The sequence below is a fragment of the Limulus polyphemus genome, unplaced genomic scaffold (genome assembly GCF_000517525.1).
Source record: "Limulus polyphemus unplaced genomic scaffold, Limulus_polyphemus-2.1.2 Scaffold1527, whole genome shotgun sequence".
NCBI classification, from domain to species: Eukaryota; Metazoa; Arthropoda; class Merostomata; order Xiphosura; family Limulidae; genus Limulus; species Limulus polyphemus.
In genome coordinates, this window is record NW_013667137.1 from 103213 (window position 1) to 120610 (window position 17398).

Genomic DNA, 17398 nt, shown 5'->3' on the forward strand with positions numbered 1-17398 from the left:
TAAGAAGAAGGCTATGTACCTTGGATATGTAGTGAGATACATAAATCTTCAAAATTTCATGCTGACAGTGATATTGAAGGCTATGTAACTTAAAGTAGATGAATAATGTCATAAGGTGGATGAAGAAAAACAACTACCAACATAAGAGACATGAAAATGGTAGTCAATCTGAATCATAGAAGACACATAAAAAGCTGTGATTGTATAATCCAGCCATCATATTTATTTATAGGCTAAGTTATGCAGTGAAACACTTTTCTTACTGAGTGGGGAAAAAACAAACCTTCTCTGCAAAAGAAATGCAACCTCTTTTGCAATTATACTGTTGTATCTAAATCAACAGATGTACTTTTATCTAGGAAATTGACCTTCAGCCAGAATTGTAACTTGATTACTAAAGTATATGCTTAATCCTATTAATAAATACATCTTTATCAATTAGCTTGAACATAAAAGAGATTTTTTGTTTATTTGCTAGTATTGTTTGTATTTATCTTTGTTTTATTTATAAATAAAATAATAAATTTTGTGGTATAAGTGTTTTGTACACACACATACACACACTTCTCAGTATGAATCAGTGGCTTGAGGGAGAGTATGTTTTACACATACACAAATTATCAGCAAGTTAATGCCCAAACTTTTTAATATGATTTCACAAACTAAGAATACCATAAAAGTGGTTTAGTTTACAAGAAATACCCATTTTCTCAGATGTGAAAATGGTGTCAGTCTGCATAGATTAGTAGATTATACATAAGTGTGTAAAGTGTCTTCTTGAACAGCTTTCAAATATTCTGTGAAACAATAAAATTAACAGAGCAGAATGTGAGAATACGAGTGTATACAAGAAAGTTGTTGAACAAAACCAGGATATGAAGATATAAGGTATGTTGAGTTTTAAGTAAGAAAACATATTGTTTACAACTGTAGTTTGTTAGTATACATCTTGCTAAAATTGTAAAAATAGAACATCTTAAGGAAAGACAAAATGTGTTAGTTTGGGAGAATTTGGTTTCACCCATATAAAAATTTCTGTTTGTGGAGTACTTTAACAGAAGCTCAGGAGTTTCAAAATAATGATTTTAATGTGCTCCTCTGAACTGACCAGTTTTATGACTTAACTGATAAAATTTGCTGGAAAATGAGAGATGTTGAAAGTACTGGTGTAAGAAAGTGAAAAAATAATAGACTCATAGTGAAAAGTTTTTTTTTGTCAGTGGATATTTCTTGTGAAGTTGAATACAAAGTAAAGAATGTTGAAGCTAAAGAAACTGAAAACAGGTTGTTTGAATCTGAGAGTGACAAAGCACATCTTAATTATGTGCATGCCTAATATACCAATTATGTGCATGCCTAATATACCAATTATGTGCTTATAAAATTTGGTGCATGATATGACTATTTTCAGTAACTCGGCAAAAATTGTTATGGTGTAAAAAGTAGGAAAGCTAAAGAAGAAAACATGTTTAGATACAATATTTTATGAACAGGCTCAAATGTTATGCCAGTTACTTGATCAAGACAATTTAAGGACTTCTTGTGTTGTACGATGGCTTTAAGGGTGACAGATGTGCAGAGAAGATTTAAAATTATTTTGTCACATATACGTATCTATTACAAATCAGTTTCTATAAGAATTCCAGACACATAGGAAAGAGTGAAAATGCCTTACGTGATTTTGTTGTGTATGCATCTGGACCAAGTCAGTGGGTAAAAGAACATTGAGACACCTAAGGAAGATTAGAAATGTCTTACATTACTGTTTTAAAATAACATCAATCTTAGCTGACAAAAATTTTGGAAAATAAAAGAAAATACATAAAATTTGACAGGCTTCAGTGAAGATTCCCATCACTTCTCTAAAATTTATCAGAAAAACATTTTGTCCTAATCCTCCTTTTCAAGCATGGAGTGTGTCATTGTTTTTATAGTGCCAACAAGGAAGTGAATTTGATGAAAAAACTGGACTGGATACTTATTTTCACTTGTGTGTAGCTATTATTTTTCACTTTCAACATAATTTTACAAAGGCATGAAATACATTTGTGATATGAATCATCTTTGCTTTGTTTTGAGCCAGATATTGTATAAGTGAGTGTTTTTGTTTTGTAATGTTTATTTTAAATGTACTGATAGTATTTTTCTACAATACTTGTTTATAATTTTAGAATGTAAAGTACATATATATATTTTTTTGACATTAACATTGTTAGTGATATTTACTCTACTCACATGAAGAACATGTTATATACTTGGACAAAATGATTTATACCCTCAAGCGTAATAGCAAATATGGTAAGATTTTAGAACTGTTTTTGCTTGTGATTAAGATGAAGAAGATAAACTTTAGTTTGAATTGAAAGTTCATGAATTTTTAATGTGAAAATGCTAGAAAATGGATGCACTTGACCGCCCATGGGCTCCAGAGAATAAGAAAAAACATCCAGTTGAAAAGAATATTGCTCCAAAAATTCTTATTCCATTGAAAGGTTAGTATCATATAGAAATATTTATATTAAAGGATGTTTATTTTCAGCTTTATATTTGTAACTTCTGCAGGTAAGAGTATAGCTTCAAAATTGTTTTTGCTCATACATGTAAATGTTCTGTAGAACAGAGAAATATATTTATGAATTTGATGAAAAATATTTCCTGATGCTGAGGGAACGTTCAGTAAATTCTCAGTATATATTTGTTGCAGTAAGTTTTTTGTAAAATAAAACTGACAGAACAGGTTCTGCCCTGACTTAGTCTTTAACATGAGACTATAATTGCACACCCTTGTTTTGAAGTCAGTTCTCTTCCAACTAAGCTACCAGCTTAAAGCCAAAGCAGACAATTCCTTGTAACTATTATAGCTACCACTGAATAACTAGTTATATATATTTATTATAGAGTAGTATTATCATCAGAGCAGAACAAAACTCTTGACTGTAGCTACGTGGAAGTTCTGTTATATTTATGAGCCAAAGCAGGTGCAAGCTATGTCAAAACCTTTACTGAATCTTTTTACTTAAAATTAAACCAAATTAGGCAATATTAGTACATTAAAATTTTCTTTCTTCAATGATTGCATAGTACAATGCCTAATTTTAATGAAAAACTGTAATACGTACTTTTTTTGATAACAAGTTTCAGAACCTGTACTTTGTTAATAATTCAATCTACTTGCACATATTACATATCAATGTAAAGAGAATTTTATCCACTTTTTGTGATAAACATTGTTTTGTTACATAATGTAAGTAAAGCTACAGTATGAACATCCATAGATTTAGTCACACACAAAAAATGTGTGAAGCAACATGCAAAATCTTTACTGTTAACATAAAAATACCCATTGGGTACTGTTATGGGGGGGGGGGGGTACCTTATGTTGCCCATGGGACTAAATTCTTCAGTTGGGTACCCTTGCTGTTAGCAGTGTTTTCAGCTTTTCAGTAACAAAAGAAGTCTAAATATTTATAGGTTTCATAAGATATCTAAGCATCCCATTAAATTTTCTGAGTGTATCCACAATCTACACATTATTCTGTAAGTACATTGCAGCCTAGGTTTTGGTTTGGATGATTATGCTCTATATAATTGATAAAAAAATTTTATTAAAAGATCCTTTATAAGTGTTGAACATCTCATTGATAGTCTAGACTATAGCTATGGTTTATAATTGTGATGAGGTGTTGACACTTCCATTAATACCAGTGGAGAAATCTATTAATATTCCTGTTGAAAATATTGTGAAAGATAACCAAAGAACTACTAGTCCTTAAGAATAACTGGTTCAACTGCTTAAGCTAGAGCCAAAATGTTATATTGAACATGAATGGGGAATTTTATGCACAAAGGTATGTACTACGTATGGTGTATCTATATGCCCCCAATGTTTCTCTCATCTCAGAAAAAGTAACAGCAGAAAATAGATTTCTATCCAATTTTGTTTTATTTATGTACTATAAGAGCTGGATATGGGTTTGTAACAAGGTTATTTTAAACTTAACTTAAAGGAATGGTATATAAAGTGGGAGTTTTATTATGATGGCTTACAAAAATTAGGGACAGTTAAATGATTGTGTATCATGGCATTTTATTGTGTGTAGTAGCTGTTATCTTGATTAATAAATTCAATTTTGAGCTAATATGTTTAATAAATTAAACAATTACCATTCAACAGTTTCAAAAACTGAGAAAAACAAAAAAATAAGACTGAAGAGAGGGAAGAAGAAAAAACTTGGAAAAATAATAATCTTGTGTCCTTCATAATATAGAAAACTTGCTAAGAAAATTAAGACTGGAATGCTAATTTTAAAAATATATATAAATTAGAGATTGAATAATTATAAAAAAGGTGTGATTTACTTTATTAAATGGAGCAAATATTCTTTGAATAATATGGATGAAATAGGGAGAGAATTTGATATGAATTTCCAGAAGTATGTTAAGGCCTTGTCTCTTATTTTTGAGCAGGTACAGGATTGATTTTATAAATAAAATGTAATTAACATAAAAAAAATGAAAGATGCTCATTTGATAAGAACTTTTGAAGCTTTGTATGGTATTGAGCCTTACATTGAACTTTAACTAATGTATATGTTCTTAAGTAGCCGTAACTATTAGTGTATTGAGGTGAGTCAGGAAAGAAACTTGTATGCTAAATTAAGACAAAGAAAATGTTTGTTGCACTACAGAATTTCCAGATACAAGTGAAACATATATTTACAATAAAGATAGGTTTTAGTTTTTACCCATAAGTAACTATTTGTGCTACTTATCATTTCAAAAAAAAAAGAATTTCAGATATGAAACTTGCTGCTAATTTAAAAATTCTCAACCAGAATAACATTCTTACTCGGTTGATGTTTGACATAGATTTTTTAAGGTGTTAATGCTGCAGCACACAGTACATTAGCTTATCAAATATGCATATTACTTTACTTTCATTACACTTTGTTTTATAATTAACATATTATCAACTTAAAAATGGATTTAAGGAAATAAAAAGAAGCTACAGAGTGCTGCAAGACAGTTAAGAAAAAATTATATATATGGATTCACTGCATGTTTGTGTTTTATTAATGTAGACTTTAAATTTTCTTTTTTGTTTCCAGTGAAACTTGATTATTAATATTTTGTAAAATAAGGAAAAATGTATGAGAATTAATAGGGTAAAATACAATGATGTAGTGCATTCATCAGTAGATGAGTAAATAAAAAAAAGTGAATGCTTGTAAAATGTTTTAATACTGCATAATTGCTATTACTTTAAAAGTTATTGTTGTTCAATATTAGGGGTTCAGTTTATCTACCCCATCTCTGGATTTTATTGCTCGTTGTGCAAAGAATTCATGGGTGATGGAGCATGTGCAGATGGGCATTTGAAAAGTCAGAAACACAATCGCAGTTATATGGTAAGATTTTGTGATTTTAAACACTATTTATAGCTATTCTTCAGTTAGATTATTATTTTTTACTACTATTAATAAAGGTAATTAATTAGCATAGGAAGTGAAATATGTTTTCTGATATGTAAAAATAAATAAGACCAAAGTGGTTTGTATGTTTTTTAAAGTATTTTAAAATGTTTCCTGAATAGTTTATTTAATGTTGAAGAGCTGTGTGTGGGTTTATGAGAATTACATTTTAAATAATATCATTCTCCCGTTGTATTTGAAGTATTAGAAAGAAAAGGGCAAAATAGAATATTAGATTTAAAAGAAAGTATTATTTTTAAGAGTTTACATAAAGCAATATCTTTCAACACATTTTAGCACAAGTATGTAATTGGTATATGACTTCCAAAAATTAGTGTTCTTGTAATATCTTATTTTGAAACGTTAGACAAATTCCAAATTAGTGACTTAAATGAGATTCTAAACAGAAAATTACTAGAATAACTATTGTGTTTTCTCTACAGAAATACACTCTTTTGAATCCATTCTATGAACGAAGATGGAACTTAGATAAAACTACAGCTGTGGCACAACATGAAAAGAAAAGACATATAGAAGAAGAAAAGCAGCAGCTGGCAAAAAGAATGAAGCAAGAAAAGGAAGCAGAAAAACGAACAAAGGCAGTAATAGAAATTGAAAAACGAACCAAAGCTGAAAAAGAAAAAAGTAAAGAAATTAATGAATTGGAGGAAGATTTTGTAACTCCTCCATCAAAGAATCCACATACACCTACTGAGGAAATTCAAGAAAAGTCGAAAAGCAAAGGTATCAAGCTAACATTACTTGGTGATAAGTCAAAGAATGATGTCCAGAGAAAAAATGATGCAGAAAGCAAGAAAGAAATTAAACCAAAGATGGTTATAATAGGTAAAGCACCCAACTATAGGTCAATGTTAGCTGCTAGTAAAACTGAAGATACTAAAGCATCAGTGTTTGGAAAGTTAAATTTGAAAAAAAATGAACAAGAAGAAAACAAAGAAGAAGCAAAGCAAGACTCACCTGAGATATTTCAAGTAAATAAAACAAATGCCACTTCAAAGATTACAGATATTTCTGGAGTAAACAAAAGCCTTGCCTTGTGTGAGGAAGACACAGCCAAGGCATTTACTGGAGAGACTCAAACTAAAGAAACAAACAAAACTTTTCAGGACTTTTCACAAGGTAGTACCAGTTTATCTCCTTCTGGAGAAAAGTGTAAGAAATGTAGGAAAAGAAAAAAGCAATGCAATCATGACTTTAAGACTTTACATACCTTTGGTCCTCATTTACCAGAGACTTTTGCAGCTGGTCCAGTCACAGAAGAAGAACATGATCTCAGTATGTTAGGCATAGACAAAGCTGATATGATACCATTGGCGAAACCTAAACCTCCACCATCAGTTCTGAGGTCAATTTCTTGCATTAAAATGGCAATTGAAGCCCAACAAACTCAAAAAGTAGTTGATCAAAAAATGGCAACAGAGTCTAGTGAATGTGAAATACAGGATCAGGAGGAAATGACAGATGAACTATTAAAGCAAGAAGAAAAAAGTGTTTCTGCTGTGGCTTCTATGAAAAATATAGTTGAACCACACATGCCTAGTGAGTTTGACTTAAACACACACAAAGAATTGCCAAGTCCAGCTAATGTAAATACTGACCAACTAAATGCTAGTAAAAAACATTTAAGCTTACCTTATGCAGGAGGGAAATGTAAGAGATGTAGGAGAAAAAGGCGGAAACAATGTACTCATTTCTCAAAACCTTTAGGTACTTTTGGTCCTGGTTTACCATTTACATTAACAGCCGGTCCAATCACAGAAGAAGAACATGACCTCAATATGCTAGGCATTGACAAAGCTGATATGATACCATTGACAAAACCTAAGCCACCACCATCTGTTACAAAAAAAATGCTTGAAGACAAAGGTATGACAGAAGCACAGTGTAAAGATATAATCCAGGAAGAATCCATAACAACATTTGTTGGAAGTGATTACAAAACGGTAAGAGCAATAAAGCATGAAGAGAAAGCTACTTGTTTCCTTCCTACTGTAGAAAAAATGAGTGAGTCATATACAGGTGATCAAGTTGCCTCAAATACAGATAATGAATTACCAAAAAAGATTGAAGGAACCACTGGCCAAATATTTACTAAGGTTCAGTTTGGGTCTAAAGAAACCAAAACCTCAAGTGGTGACACAACTTTTAGTGTTGACAAACCTTTCCTTAATGACAACATAAAAAAGGTAAAGATCTTATCCAAAATAAGTGAACATTGTTTCAAAGAAAAGGAACATCTTGGAGTAAAAACATCTACTTTCACTGAAGTGGAAGACACAGAAAAAAAACTAGCAAATAGTATTACTGATAATACTAGTCATGAAAATGGGTTGATGTGTGAAAAAGAAAATATTAATATCTTAAACCCAAAACCAAGTGGTACAGGTATCCAAGATCACAAAGTCCAGTGTGATTTTGTAACAACCTTCACTGAAGGAAAAACTATAGCAGACATTGTAGAAATGCATGTTACTTCTAATTGTGATGATGAGAAGAGCTCTAGTATAAGGGAAAATTTCAGTGAAGAGCTTTGTGACAAAAATCTTTTTTCAACAAATATGAAAGAAGAGTCTGGAAACTCTCAAAAACCAGAAAAGAAAAAGGAGAAAAAAATGCATTTCACTGATGTTAGACACAAAGACCTCCATTCAGATTTTGCTTCCAGTGAAAAACAAGGAGGGAAAAGAAAGAGTAACCCTCCTGTTTTTGTGGAGAAAGAGGAAGGTGGAAGTAGTAAAGAAGAAATTACTTGTGAAAATAGTAAAAATGTTGTAGATAATGATGAATGGATGGGTTCTGAAGATGATGTTGAAGAAACTTTTATTTGGGAAGTTACAGAAGATGTTGAGTACAATGATGAATGGGAGATTACAGAAGATGTTGATAGTAATGGTGAAGACCACGATGAGTGGGAGATAACTGAAGTTGTTGAAGGTGATAGTGAAGATGATGTCGAAGATGGTAATAGAGAGATGAATACTAAAGATATGAAAGTTTCTGAAGGTAATGATGAAGAGAAAATTCTCGAGGAAAGTGAAAATAATGAGGTAGGAAGAGTAATTAATGATGCTTTAACTGTTGTTGGTGAGGTTATTGATGACAGTGAAGAAAATGTGGAGTGGGAGGTTACGGAAGAGGTTGAAGATAATGGTGAATGGGAAGTTACTGAAGAAGTTGAAGATAACAGTGAATTAGAAATCAGTAATGAGGACAGTGATGGTAATGAGAAGAAAAATATAGAAGATGAATACAACAGAGCTGGAACTAATAATACTGAGAGAGATCATACTGAAAATTATAAAGAAATGAATATAAAACAAAAAAGAGTAGTACCAGAAGATCATAGAAACAAAATTGAAATAAATATTACTCAAGCATATGATGATAATGAAGAAGAAGTTGAATGTAGCAAAGAAATAACTAAAGTGGTTCAGAGAAAAAGTCCTGAACACTTGAAAACTTGCATAGGAAGAGAGCACTCCAAAGATGCTGAAAGTAATGATAATGGGGAAACTAAGAGTGTCTTCACTAATAAAGAAATGGAATTCTACAAGAGGGCTGAAGATAATAATAAAGTCAAGGAAGAAATAAGCGATATTGAAAGCACAATTTCTAAAGATATAGGTGATTGCAAAAACAAGGCTGCTGAAGATCCTAGTAATGTTGCTAACAAAATTAACAAAGATTCAGCTGTTTCCAAAGAAAAAACTGCTGAAGGTGCTAGTAGTACTGTTGACAAGATTAACAAAGATGCAACTGATTCAAAAGATAAGTTTGCTGATGGTACTAATAATGCTGTTGACAAGATTAGTGAAGACTCAGCTGCTTCCAAAGATAAGGCTGCTGGAGGTCCTTGTAATACTGTTGACAAAGTTAGAGAAGACTCAGCTGCTTCCAAAGATAAGGCTGCTGGAGGCCCTTGTAATACTGTTGACAAGGTTAGAGAAGACTCAGCTGCTTCCAAAGATAAGGCTGCTGGAGGTCCTTGTAATACTGTTGACAAGAATAGTAAAGACAGGGCAGTTGCCAAAAATACAATTGGTGACAAAGACATTACTAAAAATACTGTTGTTACAAAAAGCAAGGTTGTGAAAGATGCAGGTGATGATGATGGCAGGGTGTCTGAAAGTACATGTAATAGTGAAGGCAAAATCACTGAAGATACTAATGATACTCGAGGAAAAATTTACAAAGATATTGAAGATAAGAAAAATAATGAAGGGGAAGAGCTCATTAGTGGTGACATGCATAATGTTGAAAATGTTGTTATTGAGGATATTGACACTAAATTTACTAAAAATCTTGAGAAAAAGGCTGAAGAAAGTTCTGAAAATGATAATAAGACTAGAATTAGCATTGGTAATAGTCAAAATAAAGTTGAAAAAGACAGTGTGAGATGTTTAGAAAGTGCTGATAAAAGTAGTGAAGGGATTAAAAGTAAAGAATATATTGTTAACAATGACACACTGGGGAGTACTGGTGATTACACTAGAAAAAGTTATGAAAAAGAAATCATTAACAAAGAACATACTGAAAGCACAAACACCAAAATTGAGAACATTAGTACTGAAAATTATACTAGTCTTCAAACTCCTGAATGTATGAAGGAAGAAAAGGGTTATCAAAATTATTTTCAGAAAGACGTGGGTCAGGAAGCTCAAGGTAGCAAGAATATTGAGTCAGTAGGTATTTTGTCTCTAGATGAAGTTGGACCATCTTCTCCAGAAAATACAGAAACTGGGGTAGATGAAGAGGCCATCTGGGAGGTGTCTGGTGATGCAGATGGTTTAATGGAATTAATTGAAGGAGTTGCCAGTGATTTGCTCGAGTCAGGTGAGCCAAACCATTTTTTTGCTTCATGCTTAACTTAAGTAATTTTTAAGATTGCATATTACTAGATATTATTTTTCTGTAGTTGTACCACTAGTGCTGTTAGTTGGATTCATCCTCTAAAAATATAAAGCTAAGCCAAAGGTTTAGTACTTAACAACAAATTCTCTAGTATGTTCAGAATTTTTTAAAAGTAATCTTAATCAAAGGCAGTATTAAAACAAGATCTTCATTGTATGTAAATCTTTATTAAAAGATAACTGCATAAGAATTTTTAAGTTTTGTGCATATGTTCAATACATGTGAACAATTTATGGGAACATTTTTATTTATAATTTCTATCACAAGTTTAGGGGGGAAAACCTAATTAGAAAATTGTTGACACTGTAAGCTGTGTAGTTTTATGTTCATTTTTAATACAGTGACGTCACAAGTTTAGTTGTTGAATCATAGGAAGATAAATGCATTTTTATTATTATTGCTTGAAGTGTATTCATAAACTTAGCATTAAATGTGAGTAAAACTTTGCCATAATTTGCTTAAAACTATCATCTTGAGCCCTTTCTTTTTCAGACGAAAAGGTATAGTCAGTAGTGGCTAGAACATGAAAGATTTGGATGAAACAAGGAATAATCTTGATAATCAGTGAGACAAGACTGTGACCAGTGTTCTCCATGGTGAGGGGAAAACATTGTGTGAAACTTAGAATTTAAAAAAATATATATATGAATCATATGATCCCTTGTGACAATTATATTGATCCTAAGATTCCAAGGATATGGATATAAGGAATGGAATGTGGAAAACATATTTGTGAGGATCTCATATCCATGGACATTTATGTGAAATTTAGGATTCTGTAAAAAGAGAAAAAGAATTTGAATTTATTTAAAGCAAGACAGCAGTTGAAATCTTTCAATGTTTTAAGTCAAGACTACGATGTCCAGAATCATTTGTTGAACATTTATGGATGACATCTGATGTGTGTGTGTGTGTGACATTCATAAAAAAGACTAATTTCAAAAGTTAAGTTGGAAAAAGTGAGTATTTCATAAAGATTTAATGAGTGAAATTATATGTAAAGACCATTTGATTCCTATACAGAACTGTGTTGCAACTAAAATGAGTAATTTGGAATGTTGGCCTATAATTATAGGTGAAAAAAAACAGTGAAGAAAACCTGAAGCTTGAAAGTACCATATTATTGTTTAAATAAAAAATCTTACAATTAAAATGTTGAATTTGGACTAAACAGATAATATTGTTCATGTTTTTTTAACTTTTCTCTGCTTCCTTTTTGTTTTGCATAGGTGATTGTAATTAAAATGTGATGTATGTTGATCTATGTGCCTTTGTTTTCTTGGTTATTATTGTAGTGAGTAATGGTTTATATAAAATTTATTAGCTTTGACACATTACACTGGGTTTGGCACATGAGTGGCTTAATTAAGACTGTTCTTTTTGTTCAGGTTTCTATCAGAAACTAAAATTGAGAAAAGTGTTTGGACGTTAAGAAAAGGAAGTGATTGTAGCCATTATACAACACTTTTATCCTGAAAATTTTACAGATTTCTTGAAATGGTCCTTTCAGTTATGAAACTGTGTATACAGTTGTGAAGTTATTTTTACTATTTATTTTTTTGCAGCTCTTCTCCAGATTTCACCCCATGGGACAAAATAACATTAACTAAGGGCTCCTTGCTATAAATAATTTTTGTTCATTGACCTATTATGGTTATTATATATTATATAAATTATATATTACACAATATACATCTTTTTCAAAGCAATCCACTGTTTGAGGCACCACATAAATAAATGTATATTATATGGAAATAAGTTTGATTAAGATGTATATAGCTAAGAACTAAACCAAGTTCTAATCTTCAAATATTAATTGCTGAAAGTTATTCAGAATCAATAAAAAAAACATGTTATTTACTAGAATGACTCCATTTCATCAAATGACACACTGCACATGGCAGTTCTTCACACTGTTGTTTTGGGTGATTCATTTCTGCAAGCTGATTAGAAGCTACAGATTTTTAATAGTTTCTGGTGTTTACTGTCAACTATGTATTGAAGTTTTATTTCTCTTTCTCTGTTTTATTTTTTGAAGAATGTTAAAGTTTAGCAGCCAGTTAGGTATTAGAACTTTTATGTGAGAATTAATGAAGTCTTAATTTACATTTTCTTAAAGTACATACAGTTTCCTCTGGTTAAGGTTTACAGAATTACATATAGTTGCCAAGATGCAAAGTAGTCTAAATACTAAATGGGTGGGGGGAACATTCATTGGTATATAAAAAAAAATTATTTGAATTGTGTCTTCTGTTATAGTTTAAACATGCTGTTTTATTTCATGGGTTTAGTTGTATAATTTCTTGAAACTGTGATAGTACAGGCTTTTATGATAGTGATGTAGATGTGCTTTAAGAAATAATACCATTGTAAAGGCTAAAGTTTTGAAGTACATAAAAACTTAAGATTTGTGTGTGAAAGACTTGGAAAACATATCTACCAAGGCACAAAACCTGAAGCATAAAAGTACTATATTATTGCTTAAATAAAAAATCTTACAATTAAAATATTGAATTTGGACTAGATAGATAGTATTGTTCATGTTTTTTTAACTTTTCTCTACTTCCTTTTTGTTTTTGCTTCTGGGATTGTAATTAAAATGTGATGTATGTTGATCTGTGTGTTTTTTTTTTCTTGGTTATTATTATTAAGCACAGGATCTTCAAACATAAAAGATCTTTTCATTATAACCCTTTTATTGTCAACAATTCTGGCTCCATCTTTGAATTGCCAAGTATTTTTCATTGCCAAAGTTTTTCACCATCAGTTGATGTTTGCAATTTATGTCTAAAATTAGAGTTTAGGGTTAGAATTTAGGCTGAGCAAATTGAAACATTGTTTCTGTCTAGATAAAATTTGGAAGTAATTGTAAATTTATGCTTAAAAAAGATTATAAATAAGTTGATGGTAAAATAACTGATATGCAAAAGTGAAATTACTTTCAGAAAACTTATGTTTATATTTTATTCTCATAGCAAATAGATTTAGAATTCTAATTTAGTTCAAATATGTATTCCTAAACAGTTACTGCTTTCTATATAAGCCTAAATTTCAATAAAATTTTAAAAATCTGAGCAAACAATTATTCAGCAAGTTCTTGTGTTAATTCATTCTTTACGGTGTGTAATGGTTAAATTTGGTTACTGATACTTCAGACTTGCTGGAGAAATGTAGCACTTCTGGTATAGATTCGTAATAAGTAAAATTATTTTCGTTTTAACAAGGCCTATGTATTACCAAGCCTATTTCATAAGAGTAAATTCATTCATTGTTTCTTATAACAGAAAATGAAGATTTACGTTTTCTTTCACGTTAAAGAATTTATACTTCTAAAATACACATTAAAAAACCTGTTACAAATTGGGGTGCCTCCCCAGTAGCTAAGCAGTAAGGCTGAAGGCTTATAATGCTAAAAAACAGGTTTTGATACCTATTGTGGGTTCAGCACAGATAGCCCATTGTGTAGCTTTGCGCTTAACAACAAGCAAATGAAGTAATGGAGTATTATTTCTTGGCATTTGTGTATAATGTTATACTAATAAATTTACACATAACATTAAAATAAGTTACAATTAAAATATTGTTAATTCTAATAATAACCCATTGCCTTAAAAAATGCATCTACCACACACCACACTCTATTCACTTTATTGAAATTAAAACATTTTATTCATTTATGCAGGATGTCTAATGATGGAAGGCAAACAGATGTGAAGGTAACTAAAAAAGTAAGACTTGCTGAATTTAGACCAGGAAGTAATCTAAATTTATGCATTTTTTTCTTTTCTTTTTACAAATAATAATTAAAATATTAGGAATAACTAGAGTTTTGCTATCAATATAAATGGTGATTGGGACTGATAAGGTGAGTGCTGTATGAAAATTTAGAAGTTTTTAAAGTGTTTTTGTGTCTGACACATGCACCTCATTAGTGCTTAATTGTAGGAGTGAAAGTTCAATAGTTCTAAGCTTGGTGTTTTATAACAATTTGTGTGAAAATAGTGTTTATGATCTTCATGAAGAAAAATATTTTGTCACATTACCATTGATAGTTTTTAGTATCTATTGCTGAAACAGTATTGTTGTTAATTTCTGGGTTTGCAACAATGGCTGAGAATAAAAAGGGTTATGTTGTTAAGAAGCACTAACATCAAATATATCTGATCCAAACCTGCTTCATGAAATTATAGCAGTGGAAAGCAAAACTAATTGTTGAAATATCACTATGTGCTTAAGATGGTATGTTTAAATTAATTAGGGGAAATTTGTTTGTACTAATTTATAAAATTAATTGGAATTGTTTTGATAGTTCTTAAGTTTATGTTCCCTGCAGATCTAGTACACTTTACATTTAGTTTGTTATGCCATGTCAGTTACTGTTATCCTCTGTATGTAGAATGGGCCCGGTGGTAAAAAGTGTTGATGTATGTGGAAATGTGCAAGTGTGTCTAATTTTTTTTTTTTTATAAACTTAAGAACTCGTAACTGAAGCTAAGGAATTTATATTGTAACAATTACTAAAAAACTGGTTTGGTACTCTTTACTTATACAGTCTGATTAATAAGTCACATTATGTTCCCTTTACAAATATATTGTTTGGTCCAACTTGTTCCAAGCAAATCAATCATCAGTTGAATCCTTTCCAGAGGACTGAGCAAGCTGATGCTACATTTATTGTTGAAAGCTACTGGTTGCTTAAATGTGTGTGTTGGGTATAATCATCCAGATCTGATTTATTTTGGATTACTCTTTCCTCCTCATCAGTATACAGATTCTAATACATATTGAATTATTTGGCTGAAAGGTGGAATAGAGAAATTTTGGTAGATCTGTAAGCTTGTAACCTAAACAGCTGACTTGTGATCATACAAGTGATGTCAAACTTTATTCATGGAAATTATATATAGATATTAAGTTTGAGTATAAAATTAAATACAGGGGTGTTATACCCAGTTTTTTTAGCATGTTTTTATTGACATTTGCACATAAACTTTGAACGTGTCTATAATTAAAATACAGTAACAGTTGTTACTATAAGATAATATGTATGTGTTGATTATGTTTCAGTTTTTCATGTCAAAACATAGCTATGTTACATCTTATAATAATCTTCATTAATCTTGTGCTCATTGTAGTTTAAAAATTTCCAGAATAAAAAATTTCTACAGATACTGACCATGTGTTATCAGCGCACTCTTCTCAAGCTTCTGTATTAGAGTTTCATAACAGCTTAGTTTAAGATTGGTGAAACAGCCTCAATTATCACATCAATAAAAGCCACACCATATGCTTGTGAGAAAAGCTTCTTTAGTTTTCATTGAAACTAACTGACACATTGACAGTTTTACATGCTTTTACTTATTGTTGGTTGCTGTAATAAACTTGTGAAAATGTTAAAGTACTATTATGATTTTTTGTTACACTAAAAGGAACACTTAGGATACAAGATCACTCCTACAATGTCTGTGGCATTCAGTGAACATGTAAAAAAACAAATAGCAAAACTGTGTTGATGTTTGAAACCATTGAATATCAGGATTCATGCTAGAACTGTGATAGCAGCTACGTGTAGATGATGATGCCTCAAGATGCTTCTCCAATTCCTGTGGTATCAGTAAGTACATAAGACATTTTGGAATCATGGCCACCCAAGTGAAATTCAGACGATGTGGTAGTGACAAGTGAAACCTGCTGGACGTACTTACCTACATAATTAAGATGCTAGGTAAGCAGAAATTGGATGTCTTTTTTTTTTCTCTCTCTCTCTTTCTGTGTTGCCTTAATAGAATGAGTGTAGTGATTGGACTATTTTCATAATGCAATTTAAAATGTGGTAATATTTCAGATTAATTAATCTAAACAGATTACTTGTGTATTTTGCTATGCAAAGGCAAAAAATTTATTTCTTGATCTGAATATTAACCAAAGAGGATTTAAGTGATTTCTAGCTCTGCAAGGTAAACATCATTGTCTATGAAAAGTTATTCAGTAAAAATTGTCAGGTTCTTCAAGTTGTCCATTTGTGAAGTCTATAAATAAATTAAAGGGGCAGATTTTTATAATTAAATAGTTTTTCATTCAATAAACTGAAATTAAGAATAACATTTTTTTTCTAATAGAATATCTTACCGCCTCTTATAGAATAGATTCTCGTGACTTGTATTGCCCTCTATATGCACAAGTTTTTGGTTGCCACTAGCCTTATTACTCCCACCTACTCTCACTTGTTTTCATGCAAGGCAGCTGTGTGATGGCATGTAAATAAGCATGTAACAACACTCCAGCAATAGGAGTGTGACACAATTTCTTGCACACCTGTCTCCCTCTATGCAGCTTAGTCCAACTTCACTTTTTGATTGGCACTTGTGGTGTTACATTTTTTTCACTCACATTTTCTTTTATGAAATTTTCAGTCAGTTCCTTGTTTTCTTTTGAAAACTTAGTTTTTCTTTACATTTGTTACACTTGTGTTCTGAAATTTTAGTTCATACATCTTAGCATTATGTCTTTTCTTCTACTACATGATTCTTTGGGACTCCCTGTTAGGAATTTTCTACTTCCACTCTTAGTTGCAATGAATTCTGAGTTTCATGTTTCATCTACTCCCACTGCTTACAACAGGTAACCTTATTTTGACTACACTGGCATCAGGTCCACAATTGTTGGCAGAATATGTTATGGCCTTGGTTCACTGGGAGTTAGCTACCTTCGTGTGGGCTCCTGATTCACCTGAGTATTATCCTATCATGCCTTTTTCATGAGTACCTGAACAAGAGGACAATGATTTCAACAGCCTGTTTCCTCCCCCTTCCTATGCCATATAGTTAAATTTAACTCCAATGGAAGCACCCAGGCTTCTCTTCTTTCCTAGAGTTAATAAACCAGGTAAGTTATGTTCTGTCTTTGTCTCCTTTTTCCTATGACTCCTCCCCTTTTAAGTGAGACACCTTTGGACCAATATCTTATTCTCTTCCTCGCTGGATATTGGGGCTCAT

General features: G+C 31.3%; 1 protein-coding gene across 1 annotated transcript in view; it reads left to right on the forward strand.

Annotated features, from left to right (window-relative positions):
• LOC106463948 overlaps positions 1-15676 on the forward strand; it is a 59149-nt gene extending 43473 nt beyond the window's left edge. The window contains exons 5-8 of the mRNA XM_013924037.2: positions 2396-2492; positions 5290-5408; positions 5915-10325; positions 10896-15676. Of these exons, the coding sequence (XP_013779491.1) occupies positions 2396-2492; positions 5290-5408; positions 5915-10325; positions 10896-10909 (4641 nt within the window). The 3' untranslated portion in view covers positions 10910-15676. The remainder of the gene's footprint in view (positions 1-2395; positions 2493-5289; positions 5409-5914; positions 10326-10895) is intronic.
• The last annotated feature ends 1722 nt before the right edge of the window (positions 15677-17398 follow it).